At 34.5% G+C, this 23,622-nt stretch overlaps 1 protein-coding gene across 1 annotated transcript; it reads left to right on the forward strand.

The window, feature by feature from the left end:
* The first annotated feature begins 793 nt into the window (after positions 1-793).
* LOC139436732 (olfactory receptor 14A16-like) lies at positions 794-1,732 on the forward strand. Its single transcript, XM_071208688.1, has one exon. It carries the CDS (start codon positions 794-796, stop codon positions 1,730-1,732), a length of 939 nt encoding a protein of 312 aa, XP_071064789.1.
* The last annotated feature ends 21,890 nt before the right edge of the window (positions 1,733-23,622 follow it).

Consider the following 23,622-nt stretch of genomic DNA (forward strand, 5'->3'; position numbering starts at 1 on the left):
GTACAAACTATAGAAAAATTTGATCATGTTCTGATCTTCTCATTGTGGTATTTTCACTTAGTAATTGAAATACTAATTCCACCATTGTAGCTCCTAGAGAACAAGCCTACTCTCCTTTTTGGGGAAGTAGAGAGAGGGATTGGACACAATATTTGGAAAGTTTCCCAATAGCACTCTCAAATATAAGAACACACGTGCACATATAATTCATTTAAATTACCTATATCATATAGATATGTGCAAATACTTACACGTGCACACACATTTATACAACTCCACACACACAGGGATTTTAAGAGTTGATTTACCTAGTGATATACCAATATATATTTTCTTTATTTGTCATCTAATTTCCCTGCAACATTTTATGCAGTTCTAGAAAGTATATGGCATTTTTCTATTCTTAGGAAATTAAAATATTTTCCACTGGGGGTCAAGAAAAGTGCACAAATATATAAGGATTTTTAAAATAAATAAATAAAATAAATAATAAATAAAATAAACTTTGTAGGTAAAGGAGAACATATTTTGTTGATCATATTAGTAAAGAAATTTAGCTCTTGTGTATTCAGAATATGCTCCAAAACCATTCTCTCTCCTTCCAGAATCTGAAGGCACAGCCAGTGATGTAGCCCTTCTGTGTTCATGCCCCATTCATAGGCAGATGTATTAATGTTCATATTATTATTATTCACCCTACACATTTTAAAAGGAAATCAATTTCACATGTTAGAATTATCCCATAATAAGCCTGCTGTGTTTTGTTTTTCTATTTTCACTCTCAAGAATCAGCATGCCTGAGAAATTTATCAACATGACCATCATAATGGAATTCTTGCTCATGGGATTCCCTGGTGACTGGATGCTACAGAGACTGTATGCCACACTCTTCCTCCTCATTTACCTGGCAGCAATGATGGGGAACCTCCTCATTATCACCATCACCACCATTGACCAGCACCTCCAAGTGCCTATGTATTTCTTTCTTAAGAATTTGTCCTTCATTGACATCTGCTGTATCTCTGTCACTCTTCCTAAATCCATCATGAACTCTTTGACCAACAGTCATTCCATCTCCTTCCTAGGATGTGCCATGCAAATTTTTCTTTTTGTATTTTCCTTTGGCACAGAGTATGCCCTCCTTATAGTGATGTCCTATGACCGCTATGCTGCCATCTGCCATCCTCTGCACTATGAGGGCATTATGCACAGAGGTGCCTGTGTGCAGATGGCAACAGCATCATGGCTCAGTGGATGTGTTTATGGTGCCATTCATGTAGCAGGTACATTCTCTATCAGTTTCTGCGGGTCCAACATAGTCCATCAATTCTTCTGTAATACTCCATCACTGCTTATGCTTTCATGTTATGGAGAGCACATTTTAGAAGATGCATTTATTATTCTTAGCTGTTGTTTGATTTTTGTGTGTTTCATTTTAATGGTTGTTTCATATGTTCACATTTTTACCACTGTTCTAAGAATCCCATCTGTAAAGGGAAGACAAAAAACTCTTTCAACCTGTCTGCCCCACCTCACTCTGGTGATACTGTTCCTGTTCTCTGGGAGTATTACATATTTTGCAAAAAATATCAAATCTTCTTCCCTGAAATTGTTGATATCTGTGCTTTACACAGTGTTACCCCCCACCCTGAATCCTCTCATCTACAGTCTGAGAAACAAGGACATGCAGACAGCATTAGGAAAAGTGATAGCGATAAAACTTGCAAAATGATTTCTTGATTTTGATATTCAGTTTTAATTAGTATGAACAACTTTTAAAGGTAGACATCTCTATTTTCCAATTTCTAATCAAGAGAGTTTACATTGTGCTGTGTTAATAGTGTACCATGTCAAAATTTTATTAACTTATTTTCTGTGTAGTAAATGAGTAGTTTGTAAATGCTTGACTCAATATTTCTCTTTCCAGTATCAAAATCATATTATCCTGTTCTATTTGGGAGCAAATTCTGGATGTTTTACACTCACAGCCAGTGTTTCCAAATACATTGCAATCTACCGAAATTTTAGGGTTGTTATGAAAATAGCATTTTAAAAATTTTATTTCTGGAAGTGACTTTATTTTTAGGGCATCTGTAGTTAAAATGGGAAGGCATAAATATTCATAACTTGTCTTTAAGAATTCTGTTGGTCCAAGCTAATTAAATATTTACTTGTGGGGTTCAGTGCAGAAACGTTATAGGATTTGTCAAATTGTGGTGATTTCTGGTCACTTAAGAATTAAGAATGTATAAAATTGATGATGATTACATTCTTATTATCATCCAGATCAGTATAGAAAATAATCAGGAATGGTTTGTTTTGTTATATGGAATCACAGTCTATGACAGTCCTGAAATAATTCTGAACATTTCTCATCTCCACACATTTATGACTCTAATTCACCTTTTCTGAATACAATATTCTACCACAAATTTCTGTGCCTTCCTTTTCCTTTCTTTCTATTTTCCCCCTTTTATTCTGTAATTCCTTCCTTCATCCCTACTTTCTATCCTGAACTTTATGGTTTCCCTTTCCTCTTTCTCTTGTTTATTCTCCTCTTCATCATCTGTCTTTTTTTTATCTTCAACAATTTAAGAATAGATTCTTCAGGTCTCCACTTATTTATAAGCTCATTTCACTGTTACTTGTTATTCTCTTTATATTCCAATTCAAATTATCCTATGACCTACAGAAAACTCATATTACATCTGTCTTCTTTTGATTACCTTGGAGTATTCAATTGATTTGTTATTACATACAATTTTGTTTATATTGATGGTAACTTTTAAAGTCATACTTGAAAATACAACCTCCAGTCCAATAAATGTGATTTGTTAAATTGACTGTTATAGTAAAATGTGTAATCCCTGGAAAATAACATCAATTCCCACTACTATCAGCAGAATATCAGAGTATCTTTCTCACTGTGTTTTAACCAGCTTTAAAATAAGTATTTTTGGAATTATTTTTCTGCTCATATGGGAAAATTAGTGATATAACTTAATTTTTCCATTTTTATATTCCATGTGTAAGATTTAATTTGTAAATTTCAGTCCAATCTCTTTGTCCATTTTTCTCTTTGGATGAGATATTGATCTATTAACATGTAAAATTCTCATTCCATTTTGTGAGATACTATTCCTTTGTAGTTTGTCAATTTTTGTACCTGAGGCACACTAATAACTAAAAGGTTACACTTATTTCAAATATCCAAGAGGATCATTCCAAAGCTTCTACTTCATATAAATTAAATATCTGCCTCTAGGTAGATTTTACTCTAACACTGTTTTCTGATTCTATAAGAATATGTCTTATTTATACCAATCACACATTAGTCAAAATTTAGAAAAGAAGATTTTCTATTTACATGGTTGGCTAGCAGTTTAGTAACTATTTTAGAATATATAGTCTAGAGTAATTACCATCTTTCCTCTATTGTTTTGATATTTTATTTTAATTATTTGAAATGATCAAACAACAATAGTAGTAACAGACCACGAGGGTAAATAACTGAATATAATTTCCATTTCATTGTGAACCTAAATACTTTTAAGCACCTAGGGCTATAGGCAGTGTTACTGGAAGTATTTAGTTGTCTATACATTTTTCTCTTTATTTCAGTTTTCTGGTCTCCATCAATTTGCTAATTATTTTTTGATTGGGTACAGTGTACTTTATTGATGGTACATGATAAGGTAGGGCCCTCTGAGCCCCTCCCCTCATTCAGGGATCTGGTATGGAAGCTATAGCGGGTTGGTCATTCTCAGCTGTGAGGGATCAAGTTGGACTAGGACTCCCCAGCAGTGACTACTTCTTTCCTCCTCTCATGCTGTTGCTGGGGGTGGTGGTCTAGGGGGCTCTTACTCTTTTGGAGGTCATGTGGACCATAAGGTCCACCACTCTCTTGCTGTAGCCTAATTCATTGCTGTATCAGGAAATGAGCTTGACAGTGTATTTGCTGAGGGCAAAGCCAGCCTCAGCATGAAAATTGGAAGATTGTGTGTCACCGTTAAAGTCTCAGGAGACAACCTGGTCCTCAGTGTAGCCCAGGATGCCATTCAGGGAGCCATATGATGCCTGCTTCACCACCTTCTTGATGTCATCATATTTGGTCACTTTCTCCAAACCAAAGGTCAGATACTCATGGCAGCAGGGTTGATATTGAAGTAAGAAACACATTCACCAGTTATTTTATTATTTGAGATAATATGTTAATCACTATATTGAACCACAGTTTATCCTCTAGAAAGGTTTGCAGAATTTTAATATTATTCATAATATTTGGAAATGGCCAAGTTTCCCAGAAATGAAACTTAAGAGGCAATTTTACCTCAGAGGCTGATAGCCAGATAGATACCAATTGGGTATCACAAAATCTTTAGAAGCAGCTGTTGAAATTCATACTCCTGTCAAAGAAAGAAGGTATGTTTCCAGCATTCAAATTTTGTGCAATAGACTATTTACATGAGAACTTAGTTAGAAAGAAATTTTGCAGAGACTATTGTTTTGTTTCCCTTTATGTTTATATTAAGATGAAAATTTTCATTCAGGAGTTACTGATGATAAATTTTGGAAACCATGGACCAGAGTCTCAGTTGTTTCAGTTTGAGGAATGACAGATATCTCAGCCTGGATCAATGGAAAGCAAGCCTGTTTGTGGAGGATTTCCTTGGAAAGAAAACAATTACTAGACTGGTGGTCCAGATTAACTATGAATTTGCAGACATTCATAGCTCAAGCTAAAATTCCAAAAACTGAATTAGAGGAAGCGAACTTATACACCCATAAGGACAATAGTGAAGACTTTACACATATCAGCTGTTTAGAAAAGTGTTCCGCAATTCAAGTGCAGAACCAATATTTGTCTACTGATGATGAAGAAATGATTTTTGTAAATAATTTTATGGTCTATAGAAGTCAACTACCAACTTTGAATACTCTCTTGAGTATACCAAAGCTATATTTGGAAAAGGATCCCCTTTTAGATTTCAAAGGGCAGATCTTCACAGAAGCTCATTTTTTCAGGTACTAAATTGTCTAATACTCTAAATAGTTTTAAAAGGAAAAAATAATCTTGTATCCTCAAAAGTTTATATGTTCTGGATGGCGCCTCGGGGGTGATCACCGGACATCGTGGATCCTCACAGGGCCCACTGGATGGAATGGAGGAGAGTATGGGCCATGATGTGGACCATTGTCTATGAGGTGCAGAGGTGCCCAAAGATGTACTTACCAAATCCAATGGATGTGTCATGATGATGGGAACGAGTGTTGTTGGGGGGGGGAGAGAGGGGGTGGGGGGGGTGGGGTTGAATGGGACCTCACATATATATTTTTAATGTAATATTATTACAAAGTCAATAAAAAAAATTTTGATTTCAACAATAAAAAAAAAAAGTTTATATGTTATCAATAGAAATATTTTGCCATTGCTTTGCCTTAACAGCAATGTAATCATTATGCTTTTCAATTGTCTAAAATTCTGGACACATCTCCAAGTCTTTTGCCAATAAATACAGTAAAAATATTCTGTAAATATGCTAATTGAAAATTGTGTTAAATTTCAATACAGAAAAATGAGATGAAAGAAAGCCACTTCAGTTTTCTATTTTATTAAAAATTAAGCCACTATCTGAGTTGAGATAGCTAAAACAATTACTTGACACCATTATTTCTTTACTTTGTGATAATGAATTTAAGCTGAACTTTGGTATCTTATAATAAAATATCAGGTAGTTTGGTACCAGACTATAACCCATTTTTTACTCACTACAAATAATCTAGATGCATATGTTGCAGAGACAACAAAATAAAATGTAATAAAGATATATACCATTAGTGGTTTTTAACTTTTTATACTAGAATTATGATGACTATATTTTCAAAGCCAGAACTGGGGTATGTGGCTATGAATGCCCTGTAAGATCCCTAAACCTTCTGCTTTCCAAGGGCATTACTATGCTTAATTGACTACTCTACTTTGGGTGCTAATATGGCCAAATATGAGTTGAGCTACTGGGTATCAATGGTAGTCAATTAAAATGTTAGGGCCAAAATGGAACTAGAGTCATTATTAATCACTTACCAAAAATATATATGCAAGAGTATGAGCTAAATAGAGCTGTTATTTGTCCCTGTTCCATTTCCCAATGGAGTCGTGCCAGAGAGGGAGATTCAGATGGACCAGCACAGACATGGGATCATCTCATTGTTGAGGGACCTTTGAACAAAAGACTCCTGCAGGTTTATGGTCCCAGGGTCTAGAAGTGAAAAAATACTGAGAACTGAGCCGTGGTGGAGAAACCATCTTCAAATTCTTCCCCTCCTCCCTCTGAGGAGGACTTTTCAGCAGAGGTGCATTAGGAAGACTCATTTCTGGGTCCCTGATAGGGAAGTCTCCTGATGGATTAACTGGACTAGGAATGCATATGTGCACAAGATCATGCTTTATAAAACCCATGATAGTAAAATCTCTTAATGTAAACACCCCAGAATCATAGAGTTTTACTGTGTTTTTCATTTTCCATGATCTTTTCTTCCACCTAGCAAGCAAGCACTCTCTTGACTGGAAATGCAGGGTCATAGCATTTGTGTTCTAATTTAATAAAGCCTAGTTAGACTGGTATTCAAAAGGTCCAGTCTCTCTATGATGACTCTCTCTGTGGTGCCCCTCTTAAGAGAGGATTATAACATCCCAATTCATGAAAGGTAGACTTGGCCACTTCATTTCTTTAGGAAATAAATTTCAACAAATAAGGAATGTGTATATAGGCCCCAGCATATTGATACATTTAAATATCTCTTCTTTCTCCACAGGACCATTACCTTCCCATATTGTGGCTGCTCTGTAGCCTGGACATAGTATGTGGATTCTGTGCAGCAAAGCCAAGGACAACATACATGGGATATGTGTCACAAGTAGAAAATAATCTTAGCTGTTCTCATCACCAACACTTAAGTTTTATTGGTTATTGTGACATACGGTTTTAGTTGACTGGTACAATATCAAATGGTTTCCAACTTGTGTACACAAAACAGTGATATGTAAGTTTCTCTCTTGCTTCAAGTCCTCACCAACATCTAAGAGTTTCAGATTTTTTTTCCAGTCTATTGAATTTATCGCAGTAATTTATTCTGTAGACAACTACTACTCTATCAATTTAGTCATCTATTATTATCATAGATTCAATGTTCCTGTTCTAAACATTTATATACATTACATCGTGCAATGGTAAATTTTTGTATGAGTCTTTTTTTGTTTCTTTTCATTTTAAATTGTAATATTATATTTTATAAACATATCACAGTTTGCTTACCACTTTTTCTTTGATGGATACCTGTGCCATACCATGTTTTAGTTATTAAGGTAAATCTGCTATATGCACTTTTACACAACTTCCTTTGGAAATAATTTTCAGTTCTACTGTGCAAATAATGGAGATTGAAATTGTTGATTCATAGGATAGATGATAATTAGTTTTATAAGAAAATTCTCACCACTTGCAAAATGTTTTAATATCTTTCATTACCAACAAAATGCATGAGAGCTTGGGTTGAGCAAAGTCCTCACAGCCTCAATCATGTCAATCATCTTATATTTCATTGTACTTATTTTTTCTTCTGTCAGGACTAATCTGCTATTGAAACCATCTGGGGATTTTTTTCTTCTATTGTGTTATTCAATTCCAGTGATTCTGTTTGGTTTCTTTTATTATATTAATTCATGGCTCCCTGATAGGCTGTATTTCTTTGTCCTTTTTTATGAACATTTTTAAAACCAATTTTACATTTTTGTCTGTTATGTCTTGTCTTAATTCTAAATCGTTTCTGATGTTTTATGCTTTTCCTTTGGATGGGACAGAATTTCATATTTTTTTCTTTTATTCTATTGCTCTTATTCAATAGAATATACATTTCTATATTTTATCTTGATATTTCTTGTCTCAAGTCCGGCTATCCCACAAAGATCAGCCATAAACAAAAACCTGTATTCCTCTCTATTTTCTGAGCCTGTGTCTTGTCTGTGGCATTTGCTAATAGCCTGATGAAATTCCCTGTTTATGGGAATCTGAATGTACCTTCTACACCTAATGGAATGGACACATGGTATATGATCAAGAATACCATTACATGCTTTGTGGGAGACACAGAAATAAAATAAAAATGGTAGAGGAATAGTCAAAGACATAATGGTAGAACACTTCTCAGATGAAATAAAAGACATGTATATGCACAGTCAAGGAAGCCAAAGAACCCCATACAGGATAAAATCATAGAAAACCATGCCCAGATACATTGTGTTCACACAGTAAAATGCCAAGGACAAGGAGAGAGTTCTGAAGGTTGCAGGAGTAAAGCAATATGCTTTGTTCAAGTGAGTCCCAATAAGATTAAACAACAATTTCTCAACAGAAATAATGAAGACAAAACCAAGAAGGCAAAAATGCAAGTTGGGGTGAAATATTTGGAGTGTTGACAGAAAATGATTCACTTCTAATAATATTATATGTGGTGAGACAGACTTTCAAAAATGAGGGGAAGAATAATATGTCATCCCCATATTAAAACAAACAAAATATCCTAAGGGCGTTTTCACCACTTGTGCTGCCCTTCAAACAATTTTAAGCAAGTTCTACAGACAGAAATGAAAGAAAATTTAACAGTGGGTTGAACTGCACAAAAATTTAAGATCTCTGGTAATGGCAGCCTTCTTTGTAATTATAAAAACAAGTAATGATGTATTGGGTTTTTGGTATGTAACTCCAAATTTTACAATTTCTAAACTTCAAGTGCATAAACATTAAAGATAATCTATGGTTGGGAATATATAGAATATGAAGATGTAATAAGTAATACAAGAAAAAGAGAGGTGACAGAAGGGAATAGGAAGAGTATACATGTATATGGACTATATTTAACACTATAATAATAATAATATTGGTTTATTAATTGTAAAAAGGTACCACACTAATGTAAAATATTAATGATAAGGAAAACTGTATGTGTGTGGGAGGTTATATATTTACTCTGTTTATTCTTAATGATTTTTCTGTAAATAATAACATCTATAATTTAAAAAAACACTGCTGCCTAGGACAAAGAAAAACACTATATGATGATAAAGGGATCAATTAAAGAAAAAGAAAACAATTATATATATAAGCCACTATATATATATATTATTTCTAATAATTAAATGTTATACATGTATCAGCTTTAATCTCTAAGATGGTAATTTCCCTAGATATTAACAACAGAAATATAAGTTATTTAGGATTTTCAAATATTTTTAGAGTGCAAAGAGACCCTGAAAGAGAAAAACACAAGAACACATGATTTATGTAAATTATATTAAAACATGTACTGCCATATTTCTAGGAATCTCAGGTAATATATTTTTGCATGTATTTTTCCTACCCTTACCCTCTTCCCAGTGCTAAATTTCATGAAAATATTAGTATGGCTTTATTGGATGTGTGGCCATCATTTTCACTCATAGTCATCTTCAGATGCCAAAGCTGTCCAATTCTTCAATGTATTTTGTTTCTCAATATCCTTGTCATATCAGGGAATTTTTCTGCCTCTAAGAAGCTGGGCAATCCTTCATATATTTACTTATTTTTGTTCTGAATATAAATATAAAGACCAGGAAGATGGAGTGATTATGAAAATTGGCAAAGATTTTCTTGGGCTTTGTGAGGTTACCTGGCTCTGGTTAAGCTAAAAATGTCCTATACTAAGTCAAGGAAGACATCTGTTTTCATAGATTTGACTTACCTCTACTCACCACACACTACCTGCCAACTAGTTGAGAACCTGTAAGTTTATTTGGATACTTTTATTTTTGAGTCTTCTTTTCAAAAACTTTCCTTAGAGCTTCTTAGTGCTTCCCATGTTCTGATACTCTCCTGGTTGGCAGAAATTAATAAGCATATTTTAGAATGATGACAAATGGGCTACTTTCCTATAATTTGCTTGTGGGAGCAGTAACTCATGATCTCATGTTTTCCCTAACATTATTGTTATTGACAATATTCCTTGAACTCTTCCAATTGCAAGGAGGCATTTTGGTAAGAGTCTAACTATATGTCACAAATTCTTTTACAAATTCTTTTTTTATCAATTCATTTTAAAGTGATTCCCAATTTGGCTACTGGCCAAATTGGTTTGTTTTTCTTGTTGATATTTTTTAATTTTTAAAAATTTTATTGAAGTATATCATGCATACATGAACATACATAAACAATAAGTGTATAGTAAAAGTTATGAACTTACAAAGTAAACATCAATAACAGTATACAACTTTCCTTCATGCAATAATATTTTTATAAACCCTTAAAATATAATTTTACTCTGGTTTCTTGATTTATGGATATATTGTTATATTAATGAGTTATATTTATGTCTTAACATGAAATTGAAAATGTACTGAATTACAAGTAACTGTGAAACATTTTGGAATACTTCTTGTTTGTTAAGTTTAACAACCAAAATCCTTTGTTAATTTTATTGCTAATAAGCACTATTACAAATTTAATCACCGGAGTATAGTGAAAAATTCCTCATCAATAAGGAGTTGAAAGAAAATTGGCTTCCCTAGATGGGGGAAATACCAGTTTTCTAGGTGTCCTGAGAGATATGACCCATCATATAGTCATCCTTAATAATAGCCATGTTCATAAAGAATTTAGAAGCACAATTGTTCTTGTGATTATGGGTAAATGTGAATTTCTTGGGGCAATACACTGATTTTTAATAAAGGAAGAATGAAGCAAGATCACAGATTTTGTAAATTCTCCACAATTGTGCAAGATTAATGTTCATATTACAGAAGATAAAAATGTTTCCTCGTTACTCAGGTATATTTGTATGCTTTAATACAAATGTTTTTAAAAAATAGCTAATAAGAATGCACTGAGATAGCTGTGATATGTTTCAAGATCATTACCATAATAATTTCTTTCTCATATTATAAACTGATACTCATAGAAAATCTGAAAGTTTCTGTTTCTGGTTTTATTACTGTTATTTAGTTTTACAAATGACACCTGATGACATGTATGTGATTCATAGGCTGTATTCCAATACAGAAATATTATGATTCAAATTCCCAAGAAATTGAACTAGTGAAACTGCCATGAATTAAATACTACTTATTAAATATAATAAGGTGGTATAAGGGGAAGGTTTTCCCAATTCTCTTGTTTAAATATGTGTACTAAATGTATAGGTATTAAATATATGTATTAAATATAAAAATAAATAAATAAATATAATAAGGAAGGGTTACTGGTTTAAGGTGTTTGACGAGGGGCATCTGGCAAATGGTGCACCTGGAGCAGGCTTCTAGGGAGTGTGTGAGTGCTCATCTTTTCATACCATGTTATATCAGTGGGTGGAAAACCATACAATGAGCAGGAAGGTGTTATGCCACCATACTGGGGAGGCCTGATGTTCTCAAATGGAAGGGAGAGTGTCTCTTGAGAGCATGGGTGGCTCCCAAAGGGGGAGTATAGACTAGTGTGCCAAACCCTCTGTATTGTTGTAAGTATCTATGAATCTGGTCCTTCAAGCAGTGAAGCTTGGTTGTCACTGTGGGCCCTGAGGGGAGGGGTAGAGAGGAATAGAATAGTTGGAAGAGGGGGTAACTGGAGGGCAATGGAAGTGTTCTGCATAATCCCGCAATGATGGATACAAGCCATGTTAAATATCGCCAAAAATTTATAAGTTGTATAGTCTAAAACATAAACCATAATGTAAACCATAATGTAACCAAAAATCTACAGAAGTGTACAGTCTTAAATATAAACCATAATGTAAACCATAATTGAATCAGGGTTGGTAGCTATGTTTCAATACCTTTACATCAGTTGCAGCAAATGTAACTTTCATATGTAAAAAGATCATTGCTGGGGAAGGGGGGATAGGGTTTGATGTTGACTGTATGGGAGTTTCCTATATTCTATACGTGACTTTACTGTGACCTAAAACCTTTTTGAAGACATAATTAAACAAAAAGGATGTAGACACTGAGGAAGAAAAGGAAGAGATTGCATTGCAACTGTACATACAGGGCAACACCTATTACAGTGAAGAGAGGAAAAACATCAAAAAATTTTTTTATATTTTTCATTTTTTAATACCCCAATTTATTTTTTACTTTATTTGTTTTCTAAATTATTTTTAAACCAATATTTAAACATGTCATTACCATTTCCTTTTCCTATTAATTAAATTTGGCAATATATTAGACTTCATTTTTGAAGTAGTTTTGGATCACAGAGGGGTTCAATGATGGCAGGGGAAGAACACCAATGTGGGGTGTTATGAATGGGGGATGCATGGGTGGGAGGGAGTTATCTAGGGCATGCATGTAGGGTATATAGATATGTTCAGATGCTAGTTGGATATTAACATAGGGGATACAGTTTTCACATGATAACTGAGGGAGTGCTAAGTTCCCATTCTGGGAAACTCTGTTGCACTCCCCAATGGAGTAGTAATATTCCCCCAAGTACAAGGGCAAAGACCAGTGAAGAAGGAAGTTCCAATGACGGATCCTTGATACAGATGGCTATGCTTAGGAGCCTGTGTACTTGAAATTTCAACTAGACCTAGAGCTGCAGAGTGCCTAAGAGTTACCTCCTGAGAGCCTCCATGTTGCTCAAATGTGGACACTCTCCAAGCCAGACTCAGCATATAAATGCATTACCTTCCCCCCAGCATGGGACATGATTCCTGGGGATGAGTTTCTCTGGCACTGAGGGCTTATTACTAAGCACCAGCTAGTGATGCAAGTAGAAAAAGACCTTGAATAAAAGGGGGAAATGGTAAAGGTAAATGAATTTATCTGGGCAAGAGACTTCAAAATGAGACTGGAGGTCATCAGAGGTGTTGTGCTTACGTGTATCTCAGCAGAGCCTTGAGACAGTCAAAGTACATACAATTCCAGGTACTGGTTCTCCTGAGAGCTATGAACACACACAAGTTCTCTGATCCAGACAGATGGCTCTGGAGTTCAGTGCCATGCCAGTGGGCCCTACTTTGGAATTTGTGCTCCTGAGTGTGATGGAATAAAACTAAGATGTGACCTCTCTACACATGCCTCTCCTGTCACTTTTACTGAACCTGTAGTTGGTGCTGGGGTTGGTGTATGCTCAGGAGACTTGAACCTTTGGACTCTCTATGTGCCAGCTGGGCCCTGAGTCTTAGCAGAGTTGCAACACCAATCTTCATTTGTTGGAACTATCCAGGTCACCTAAAGGGAGGTAAGCATTGTCAATCACCATACCAGGGAACAGAGACAGTTTACACCTGCAAACAGGAGAATTCCGTCCATTGGCCATGTGGGATCTAAGCCCCATCTCAATTTAGAGGGGTAGTGGACATCACCATTCCAGGGTCTCTAGAATGGAGGAATAAAATATGGATTAGAGTTGACTTACTGGTATTTAACTATAGAAATATTGTGACTCCAGCAATGAAATAAATCATATCTTTGATGTGGAGATGGTGGCCATGGGCATTGCTGAAGGCAGGGAGAGAGAAAAAAAGGTGTGATATAGGGGCATTTTGGGACTTCGAGTTGTCCTCAATAATATTGCAGGGACCAATGCAGGACACTATATATCCGGCCATAACCCATTGAATGGACTGAAAGAGAGTGTAAACTACATCATAAACTATAATCCACACTGTGTAGCACTCCTCCAAAATGTACTCATCAAATACAATGAATGTACGACACTAGGAAAAAAATGCTATTTCCTATCTCAAGTTATAAATATTTGAAAATTAAAAAAATTAAATACTACTTCAACTAAATTGTAAAGGAAAGCTAACAAATTCAGACACAGCAATAAGTTACCACAGCATTTCATATAAATCAATGTTCATAAGCAAAATAGTCCTTCGTATATGAATGGATTTGTAAATATATACATAAACTACTCAGCTTTAAGAACAAATACACTACAAACACACGTGATAACGTGGATGAATCTTGAGAATCTTATGTTGAGTGAAGCAACCCAGGCATTGAAGGACAAATACTACATGACCTCAATGATATGAAATAAGTAAACCAAGCTGCCTCAGAGAGCTAGAGACTGAATGATAGGCTTACAGGAAATTGGGTGGTAGAGGAAGGATGTAAGCTGACAGCTACATGGGTGAAATCTATGATAAGCTGGAGGTAAGTATTTGTACAAGGAAGGGATAAAACGGGGGCATAGGGTTACCTTTGGGTGGGGCTTTGTGGGCTTGAGGGGGGCTAGGGATGGGAGGATAGGTAATATTGCCCAAGAAATTGGGGGAAGGGTGGGGAAACATACAAACATAGGAGATTGTCAGGTATTTGGTTGAGAGTATGAAGCTGAGAAAACCTTTTCAAAAATATAATATGGAAGGTTACCTGTTTAAGATGCTTAAAGGGGATAATCTGACACAGGACAGGCTCCTAGAGAATATGTGAATGCTCATTTTGCCATAGTGGGTTATATCATTGACTAGAGACCCATATATGAGAGTGAAGGTACACCCACATCCTGGGGAGGACTGATGCCATCAAATAGAGGGAACTGTATCTCTCAAGAGAAATGCTGGCTCCCAGTGCATTAGGGCAGTTGACCATGTCAAGCCCTCAACACTGTTGCAATTATCTCTGAACATGGCCCTTCAAGCAATGAGGATTGACTGTCACTGTGGGCCCTAAGGGGAGGGGGAAAGAGGTATTGAAAAGATGGAACCAATGTAACTGTGTGGGCAATAGAAGTGTTTCACAAGAGTATGCAAGGATGGATATAAGATATGTAAAATTACACCAAAAATATATAGGGGTGATAGGTTAAAATGTAAATCATAAAATAAAACATAAGATAACTAAAAACTTAGAAAATTGTATAGTCTAAAATATAAACCACAATGTAAACACAAATGTTACCTTGTTTGAAAGCTATTGTCTCAATATCTGCACATCAGTTTCAGTAAATATAGTATGAATACGTAAAAAGATTATTGCTGTGAAATTTAACTATGACCATTTTAAAATTTATTTTCAGATATTAAGAAATGAAATTTTTATTAGGCTGTTGCATTTCATGTGTTTAACAATTGAGAAGGAATAAGTATCTTAATATTTTCCACATTAAAAATTCTGAAGTAAATATTATCAACATATCCCTGAGGTAATAAGGAGCAGGGAAAAACCATAACATCTCTCTCACTCTTATGCCTAAAGCTGTCACTGTGTACTCTGAAGTAGAAAATATATAGTAAATTTAGCCTAGGGAAATTTTAGAAATGTATAGACCCAGTGGAAAGATGCAATCTGAAGAGAAGAGGGTAGGATTGAATTTTCTAAGAATGAATATGCATGTGTGATTTGATAAAGTAAATTTAAAAATCATCTGGAATTTTTGTTATATCCAATAACCAATTCTTACGTAAATAGCATCAAATTAAATATTTTTGATATATATTAAAATATCTGCCAATAAGACTTTCTCTTACCTTTAAAATTGAGGATATAAGAAATATGCATAATGGAAAAGATTATTATAGTAAGATAATTTACATAAATGCCTTACATAAATACTATGAATCAATGTGAATAAATCAACACCATTTATATAACCCCATAAAATGCTAGTCATATCATATGCTACTATGAAATTATAAATGGATGGTACATGAAAATAATTATTACTAAAATTTATATTTCTAACATTTTATAGTTATTAAGCCTCAATTTATTCCAATTATAAAATTAAATATTTCTCAAATGAGATCCTCAAGATTATTAGTTTTATAACTGAAAGTATAATTAAGACTGAAATAACATTTCTTATGATTTGGTATGCTTCAATTCAAGCAAAAATAAAATAGTTGTGGTTTCAATAGTTATTTTGAGTAAGAAGGTTTTCTCTAAAATCTAGAAGAGCATGTAGGCAGTATATCTGAATAGAAATTAGTCTTTCATCAGACATTGGCATTCATGTTGATGAAAGGAAAGATGCTTTGAAGAAGAGTAATATTAGATGGGCTGCATTTCTTAGATATTGTGTCAGTTGCGAAGATGAACTAGAAAGACAACAGGGAGACACTGAAATGGAAAATAGTAAACAAGTAGAATCTCCAAATAGGAAATAAGCAGAATCTCAAGAGGATCTTTTTATTCCATTGCTGCAAAGGATGACAGAAAGGACTCAAAGGATGAAAGACCCAAGAATGTAAAAGCTCAAAGAATGAAAGAAAAAGTGATGAGGCATAACCCATCTGTTGTCCTTTGTATTAAAATCATTCTGAGAAGTGCCTCAGACTGATTCATTATCTCTGTTACTGAAACCAGTTGTTATTCAGCTAGTCAATCCAGGGTGATATTAGCAATCATCCTAGTCACCTTGTATGTGATGAGAATGTTGTTCAGTGTTCAAACAAAAGGGCTATTGCAGAGGCTTTCTTACTATGAGTATCTGGAATAAAACTTGGTTAATGCATAAAATGGGAAAATAATTGCTGCATGTCTTCTGGCAGAGTTTGAAAAGATAGTTTATTTACTAAACTACTCTAAATAGGAATCACAACTTAAAGGTTTATTGGCCTTGATTTCATTTTAAATAATGTGATATATTTAGATTGTCTGATCATATTGTTGAAACTGCCATATTAGAGCAGAGTTGGGAAAGAAAGCATAAGGGGAAATATGATAATTCATTGATTTCAAAATACTCTCTTAGGTCCATTTCCTCTAAGCTGAATTGCTCATGAGATGCAAATGCTCATTGATACCCATGATGTCGGCGTTTTCTTTGTGAGTAATGACCATTTGATTTTAGTACATTACTATCATATTAATATTTTGACTACAGGGAAATGGTAGCATAGTAGGAGAAATGGACAATCTATCTTCATTGAATTCTACCTTATGGGTCTTTCAACCTCCTGAGAGCTCCAAATCCTGCAAAGCCTGCTTTGTGGTGATGTCCTGATTGCTATGTTGCCATTTGATGCTCTCTGCACTGTAAGCTCATCATCACACCATATCTGTTTACACAGGCAGATGGTGGTTTATAGGCAAGTGGGTTAATCTGTTCTGCTATCCACACAGGTATCATGTTCAGGTTTCACTTCACAGAGTCCAATGTGATCCATCAATACTTGTGTGACACACCTCAAAATTTGAGAATCTCCTCTTCAGACATTCAGTTTTCTGAGTTTACTGCCATAGCTGTTAGTACTTGTATTCTATTAGTATGTTATCATTTTGTGCTGAAGTCCTATTTTGATATATTTTCAATGGTTCTCAGGAGGCATGCTCTGGAAGCCTGTAACAAAGCCCTACCCACTTGTACCTACAGTTGGCTATTCTCATTTTCTTTTTAATATCTGAGTAGATGGCTGCCCTTAGCCCTGTTGAAAATAAAGCATCTCTCAGTAATCTTCCCATTGCTGTCTTCTATTCCATGGTGCCCCATTCATAAATCCCATCCTGTATAGTCTGTGAAATAGAGACATTAAAATTGCTCTATGTAGAATGTTCAACAGATATTTTGAACTTCAAAACAAATAAATTCTGAAAATAATGGAATGAAATTAAATTATATTTGATATGAGTCCTTAGATTTGAATCTATCCTTTTCGAATATCAAAAATTTTGTTTTTTGTATCACTTTTTATTAATTATATAAATGAGAGTGAGCTATGCAACTGTGTTTTAACTTTTTAAATCCATGCATATGTGTAATACACACATTTCTTCAGGAAAAGTTTATCTATATTCTTATTATTTTGGAGACTGTTTTGATATGTTTTGGTAAAAACAAAGAATTATATCATATGAAGAAGACCATGGATAAGAGATTTTACAGGTGCCTATACATTTCAGAGAACTTCAAGGTATGGGATCCTACAACCCTAGAAGAATATTTATTGTTTTGAATTTAAAAATTCAATTCAAATTGCTCTTTTTGCATTCATCTTCCTTCAAATGGCTGCATAAAGGAATAAAGTGATTTTAATTGAGATGCAGCTGCAGAATTAAGGATACAGAATAGATCTAACCATGAGATCCCTATTAATTTAGCTTCTCTCATTGAAATGTGGACTACAGATAGCTAACATTAAAAAGAACATAACCTTTTTAAGCTTTTTTCTCTGCCTGTGAGCTGGCTAAATAGGCACAAATCAGGCTTGATTCATTTAAACTTTCTGCAAAATGAAGAACAAATATTTATAAACTGGTGTGAGATGTAGCAACAGGTGAAATTGGATTTTGCTTGCAGAATATTAGATATTGCATATACTATATGTTATACTTTTCCCATTAAATAAATATGAAAATAGATCCTCTCAATACAGAAATGGTTTATTCATTTTTAGCAGCAAGTGTATTCATTCTGTCAGTAAAATCCTATTATATTTTTGTTATTGCTAATTGTTTCATACTCTTTTATTTGTGATAAATTTAGATAGGAAAAATGAAGTTGGTTGTCTTTTCAAGTAAATATTTTTGTGTTAGTCACAATTTTCTTTTGTTACACTACTTTTATACCATTGTTTTCTAATCTTTATTATTTTCTTCCTTCTACTTAATTTTGCATCACTTTGCACTTCTCTTCCTGGCTTCTTGAATTGAAAATGTAGGGTATAATTTTTAGAATTTTCTGTTTCCCTAATATAATCACTTATCATTTTTAAACTTCTCTGTATGCCCTGCTTTATTTCTATGCCATCCATTTTTATGTTTTCCATTTTCTTTATTGTTCAATTTAAAATGTTTTTTAAAAGTCTCCTTTTGGTTTCTTTTTATTTTCAGTTTGTTTGCATATGTGCTGTTTAATTTCTAAAAGTTTAATGGTTGATATCTAATTTAATTCATTTTTGTAGAGAACATATTTAGCATAATTAAGATTTTTAAGTTCATGGAGTTTTGTTTAATGGCTAGGTATCATCCATTTTTGCTATATTCTTAAGGAAAATGATAAATAAAACCATTATAGTATTCTGCTACACAACTCAAGAATTTCAGATGCTGTTTCTACCCTTTCCTAAATGTCCATTCTGTATGTTCAATGCTATATATATACACATATATTTATACACACACACATATATATATAAATTGCTGCAGACATGAATTGTTTTATAATTCCACAAATCATAGGCTACACAAAATCCCAGGTTAGTCTTTCTATATAAGAAAAGAGTATTTACGATCATTAGATTTACAAATATACAAACACAAAAGAAAAGAATTTACACAACTTCATGCACTTTTTCATAGAAAGTAAGAAGCTAGTATAAAATAACCCAACTTAGTTAACTCAGAGGGATATTGAAGGTCATTTATATATACATATATAAAACCAAGCACATGCATACATTTATATATCTATCATGTTTGTGTATATACACATATGATGGAAAAACAGGGTACAAAAAAAAGAATAATGAGAGAATAAATCCTTTAGACCTTACATATATTATGGTTGAAAAAAATCAAAAGAGGAAGAATAAATTATTATATGTGAAACCTAAACTAAAGATATACAAACACCATTTAGAAAGGAGAAGAACATAGATAAATGCCAAAGAGGACTGATTTAGTAACACCAGCATATGGAAACAATAATAAAACAGAGAAAGGGATGTAAATCTTACAAAAAATTATTACAAAGAATATGAGAATCATTCTTTAGAATTGAGATACAGGGGAATAATAATTTTACATACTTAGTCATGATATTTAAAAGAAAAATAAAGTGAATTCTTAAAGAGAGTATCTTAATCAGGAACATACAAATGAATTCAGGATGACAAAAAGTCAGAAGTGTCAAGTATTTCTTAGACTATTTATTGCCCACTTGAATTTTCTTAGGACACTACATGAATGAAGTAACTGTGAGAGTTCCACTTCAAGAGAACATTCAAGGCAGGAATTAGCATGACTGTGGTATGTGGGACATATAATGTTAACATTACAAAATAGCAAAGGAAGATAGGAAACTGACTAAGAAAGATTTTCAGATAATGGATTTTTATAGAACAGATATGCCCAATAAATTATTTCAAATATGTTAGCATGTAAGTCAAAATTCTACAAAAATATTGATGATATAAGAGACGTAATATATTGACCAAGTTATACTTATTGCAGAAATATATATATATATATATATATTTTTTTTTTTAAATTATAAAATTAAATAGAGTAATTAATGACAGAACTTAAAGGAAAAATATAATACCATTGCTGGGGAGGCATAATATATTATGGTACAATTCATTAATACTGAAAAATTTAGCAAATGAAACAAAATCCTTGCTATGGAAAAGAAATAATACTAAAAATTAAAATGATCTGATTTTAAAAATCTTCAGAGAAATTAATATATGTCTGATATAAGCATCCTTTGTTAAGGAACTAGACAAAGATAAATCCCTACACTCACTGCCTTTCTGAAGCAATAAAGTGAGGCAAGAAAAGGAAAATGAAATGTATGAAAGTTCAAAAAACAAGTAAAAAAATAGCAAATAGAAGCATATACAATTCCCAATATGGATGATTAAAAATCTGCATAGATTATATGAGAATATTCTCAAGGTGAATTAAGGAAATCAATTGGTTGGATAAAATCAACAAAAAAATATCAAACACATACAAACTGGAAACAAAAGATAGTGAAAATTTAAAAGTAACAATAGTTAATAGCATGAAATTGTATGCATATTATATCTATCTACACACAGGTATTTAACATAAGTATAATAGAACTTGTGAAGAAAATTTTAAAAATTCATTGATTTAAAAACTGAATTGGGAGGTGGGACAAGATGGTGTCTGAGTGAGTGCACCTTTATAGTCTCTCCTGCAAAGAAGCAGCTGGGCAGCATTGGAAATTTTTCTGGACCAGGTTGTTTCAGGATATTGCAGGGCAGGAGGTGTCTGGACATTGATCTGATGGGATGGTGACAGAGAAGATTTGTGTAAAAGGTAGAATTTAGGGCCTCTTCCATGGAGATCAAGGCTGCACGGGGGACACTTCCCCTTGGGTGGGTGGCACTGCAGTGGTGAGTTCTGGAGGCTCTGCTGTGCTGGGGAATTCCTAAGCCCTGAGCGGGCTATTCGGGGGCTTGCAGGGCAGGAGGTGTCTGGAAACTGATTTGGTGAGACTGAGAGGGAGTTTTTTGCAAGACGAGGAATTTTGGGTTTCTGACATGGAGATCATAGCTTCTGGCTAGAGCACTGCCCTCTAGGGCTGGCTGCTGATCTGTGGTGGTCCTTAAATTGGTCACAATACAGAGGTGTCACCAGCAGGCTGTTTCAGGGGCTTGCAGCATGGGAGGTGTCTGGAAGCCAATTTGGTGAAACAGAGATGGAGGAGTTTTTGTGAAGCATGGAATTTTGGGTTTCTGACATGGAGACCATAGCTTCTGGCTAAAGGCCTGACCCCTAGGGCTGATCTGCAGCATCCTTAAATTGGTCACAATACAGAGGTGCCACCAGCAGGTTTTTTCAGGGGCTTGCAGGGAGGGAGGTGTCCTGAAATTGACTTGGTGAGACAGCGACAGAAGAGATTCTTGTGAGAGGGGGAATTTTGTGTTTCTGAAGTTTGTGTTGCGGATGTGACCCCCCCCATAGGGCTGGCATCCAGCTGCAGGGATCCCTGAAGGCTGTGTTGCATTGCGGTGTCCCCAGGTTCCCTGTTAACTGGATTTGTGGTTCCCAGGTCTGTGTCCCCTAAGCCCTGGTGGCCCACACCTCAGAGACTCACACCCCTTGAGTCTGCAATATCACAGACTTCCCAGCCCTGAATCCACCATGCCCTGAGGGCCATCTGAGATCCTTGATTGTCCTAGCCCTCAACATTTGTGTTTTTTTCCTCTTTTTTTCCTTTCCTTTTCTTTTTTTTTGTTTTCTTTTTTTAAATTTTATCATTGCCTTGGTTGCTAATATTGCATTATCTCCTAGTCTTTTCTCCCATTGTATCCCTCAAGGTCTTTTTTCATTTATTTAGGGTTTCTTTTCTTTCTTTCTTCTTTTCTTTTCCTGGCTTGTTCCCCTCCCTTTTCTTTGCCCACCCCCACTTTTTTTTCCTTCTTTCTTTTTTCTTTTCTCTCTTTTTCTTCTTATTTTATTTTATACTAATTATACAATAGGTGCTGCAGGAAATGCCTCACGTTTGCCAGGTTTCCTCATCCTCCATTTCCTTGTTTCTGTGTGAATTGATTTTGGCCACCTACACTATCCCCTTTCCCCCACATCTTGATATCCTCCATCATCTACTGTCTCTCCTATATTCCACCTCCCTTTCTTTGGTCCCCAAATTGTCTAACTTTTAATTTCGAATACCTTTGCTTTGTGTTCTATCTTTTATCCTCTCTTGATACTATTGTCTTTCTTTTCTCTTTCCCTCTCTCATGAAAACACTGGCTTTTTGATTCATACTATATTCCTCCCATATGCAGCTGACTATCTCATTATAGGTACTCTACTTACTGCTATAACTCTACACAACTTCCTTGAATCTAATATCCATTCTCCCAAGTCTCATACTATTGCTCTGTTAACATTTATTATCAGTAATACTTTACACATTTTCCTTTTTTACACAATTGCATTTCCCTGGCCCTAATATTTTCCTGCAAAGTGAACTCAGCCAGCAATAAGAAATTAGAATAAGAATAACAAAGTGACAAGAGAAGATATAACACTTACACAAGAATAACAGCTAATTAAGCCCCAAGACTAGACAAAGAAGCGAAGGAACTGATTAAACCCGTCAAGATAAAATGATGACCAGACAGCAACAAAAAGCTACAAACCAAACCAGTAATCAGGAAAACATGGCTGAATCGAATGAACAAACTAAAAACCAGGAAGGGGAGCAGAACTTCAGACAAGTAATTAAAGATCTCAGAACATATATTAGAGATAAACATAATGAAGTAAAGGAAGAGTTTAACAATATGAAGAAAACACTTGGAGAGGAAATTGCAGACATATGAAATAAGATAACAGATATGATGGGAATGAACACCACAGGTCAAGAAATCAAAAATACACTCGCAGCAAATAGCAGCAGATTAGAAGAGGCAAAGGAGAGAATTAGCGATGTGGAAGACATGACATCAGAAATCAGATAGTAGAATTGATCGATAAAAAGATAGAAAAAATCCAACTAGGACTCAGGGATCTGAATGACAATGCAAAACGCACAAACATACATATTATAGGCATCCCAGAAGGAGAAGAGAAGGGAAGGGGTCAGAAGAGGTGTTGCAGGAAATAATGGGTGAAAACTTCCCAAATCTACTAAGAGACAGATGTACACATCCTGGAAGCACAACGCACCCCAAACATCATAAACCCCAACAGGCCCACTCCAAGACATATACTTGTCAAATTATCCAATGCTCAAGACAAAGAGAAAATTCTAAAAGCAGCAAGAGGAAAGAAAACCATCACACACAAGGGAGGCTCCATAAGATTAAGTGCTGATTTCTCATCTGAAACCATGGAGGCAAGAAGGCAGTGGTATGATATAGTCAAGGTACTAAAAGAAAAAAATTTCCAACCAAGAATACTTTACCCAGCTAAACTAGCATTCAAAAATGATGGAG

This window comes from Dasypus novemcinctus, chromosome 17, assembly GCF_030445035.2.
Source record: "Dasypus novemcinctus isolate mDasNov1 chromosome 17, mDasNov1.1.hap2, whole genome shotgun sequence".
Lineage (NCBI taxonomy): Eukaryota > Metazoa > Chordata > Mammalia > Cingulata > Dasypodidae > Dasypus > Dasypus novemcinctus.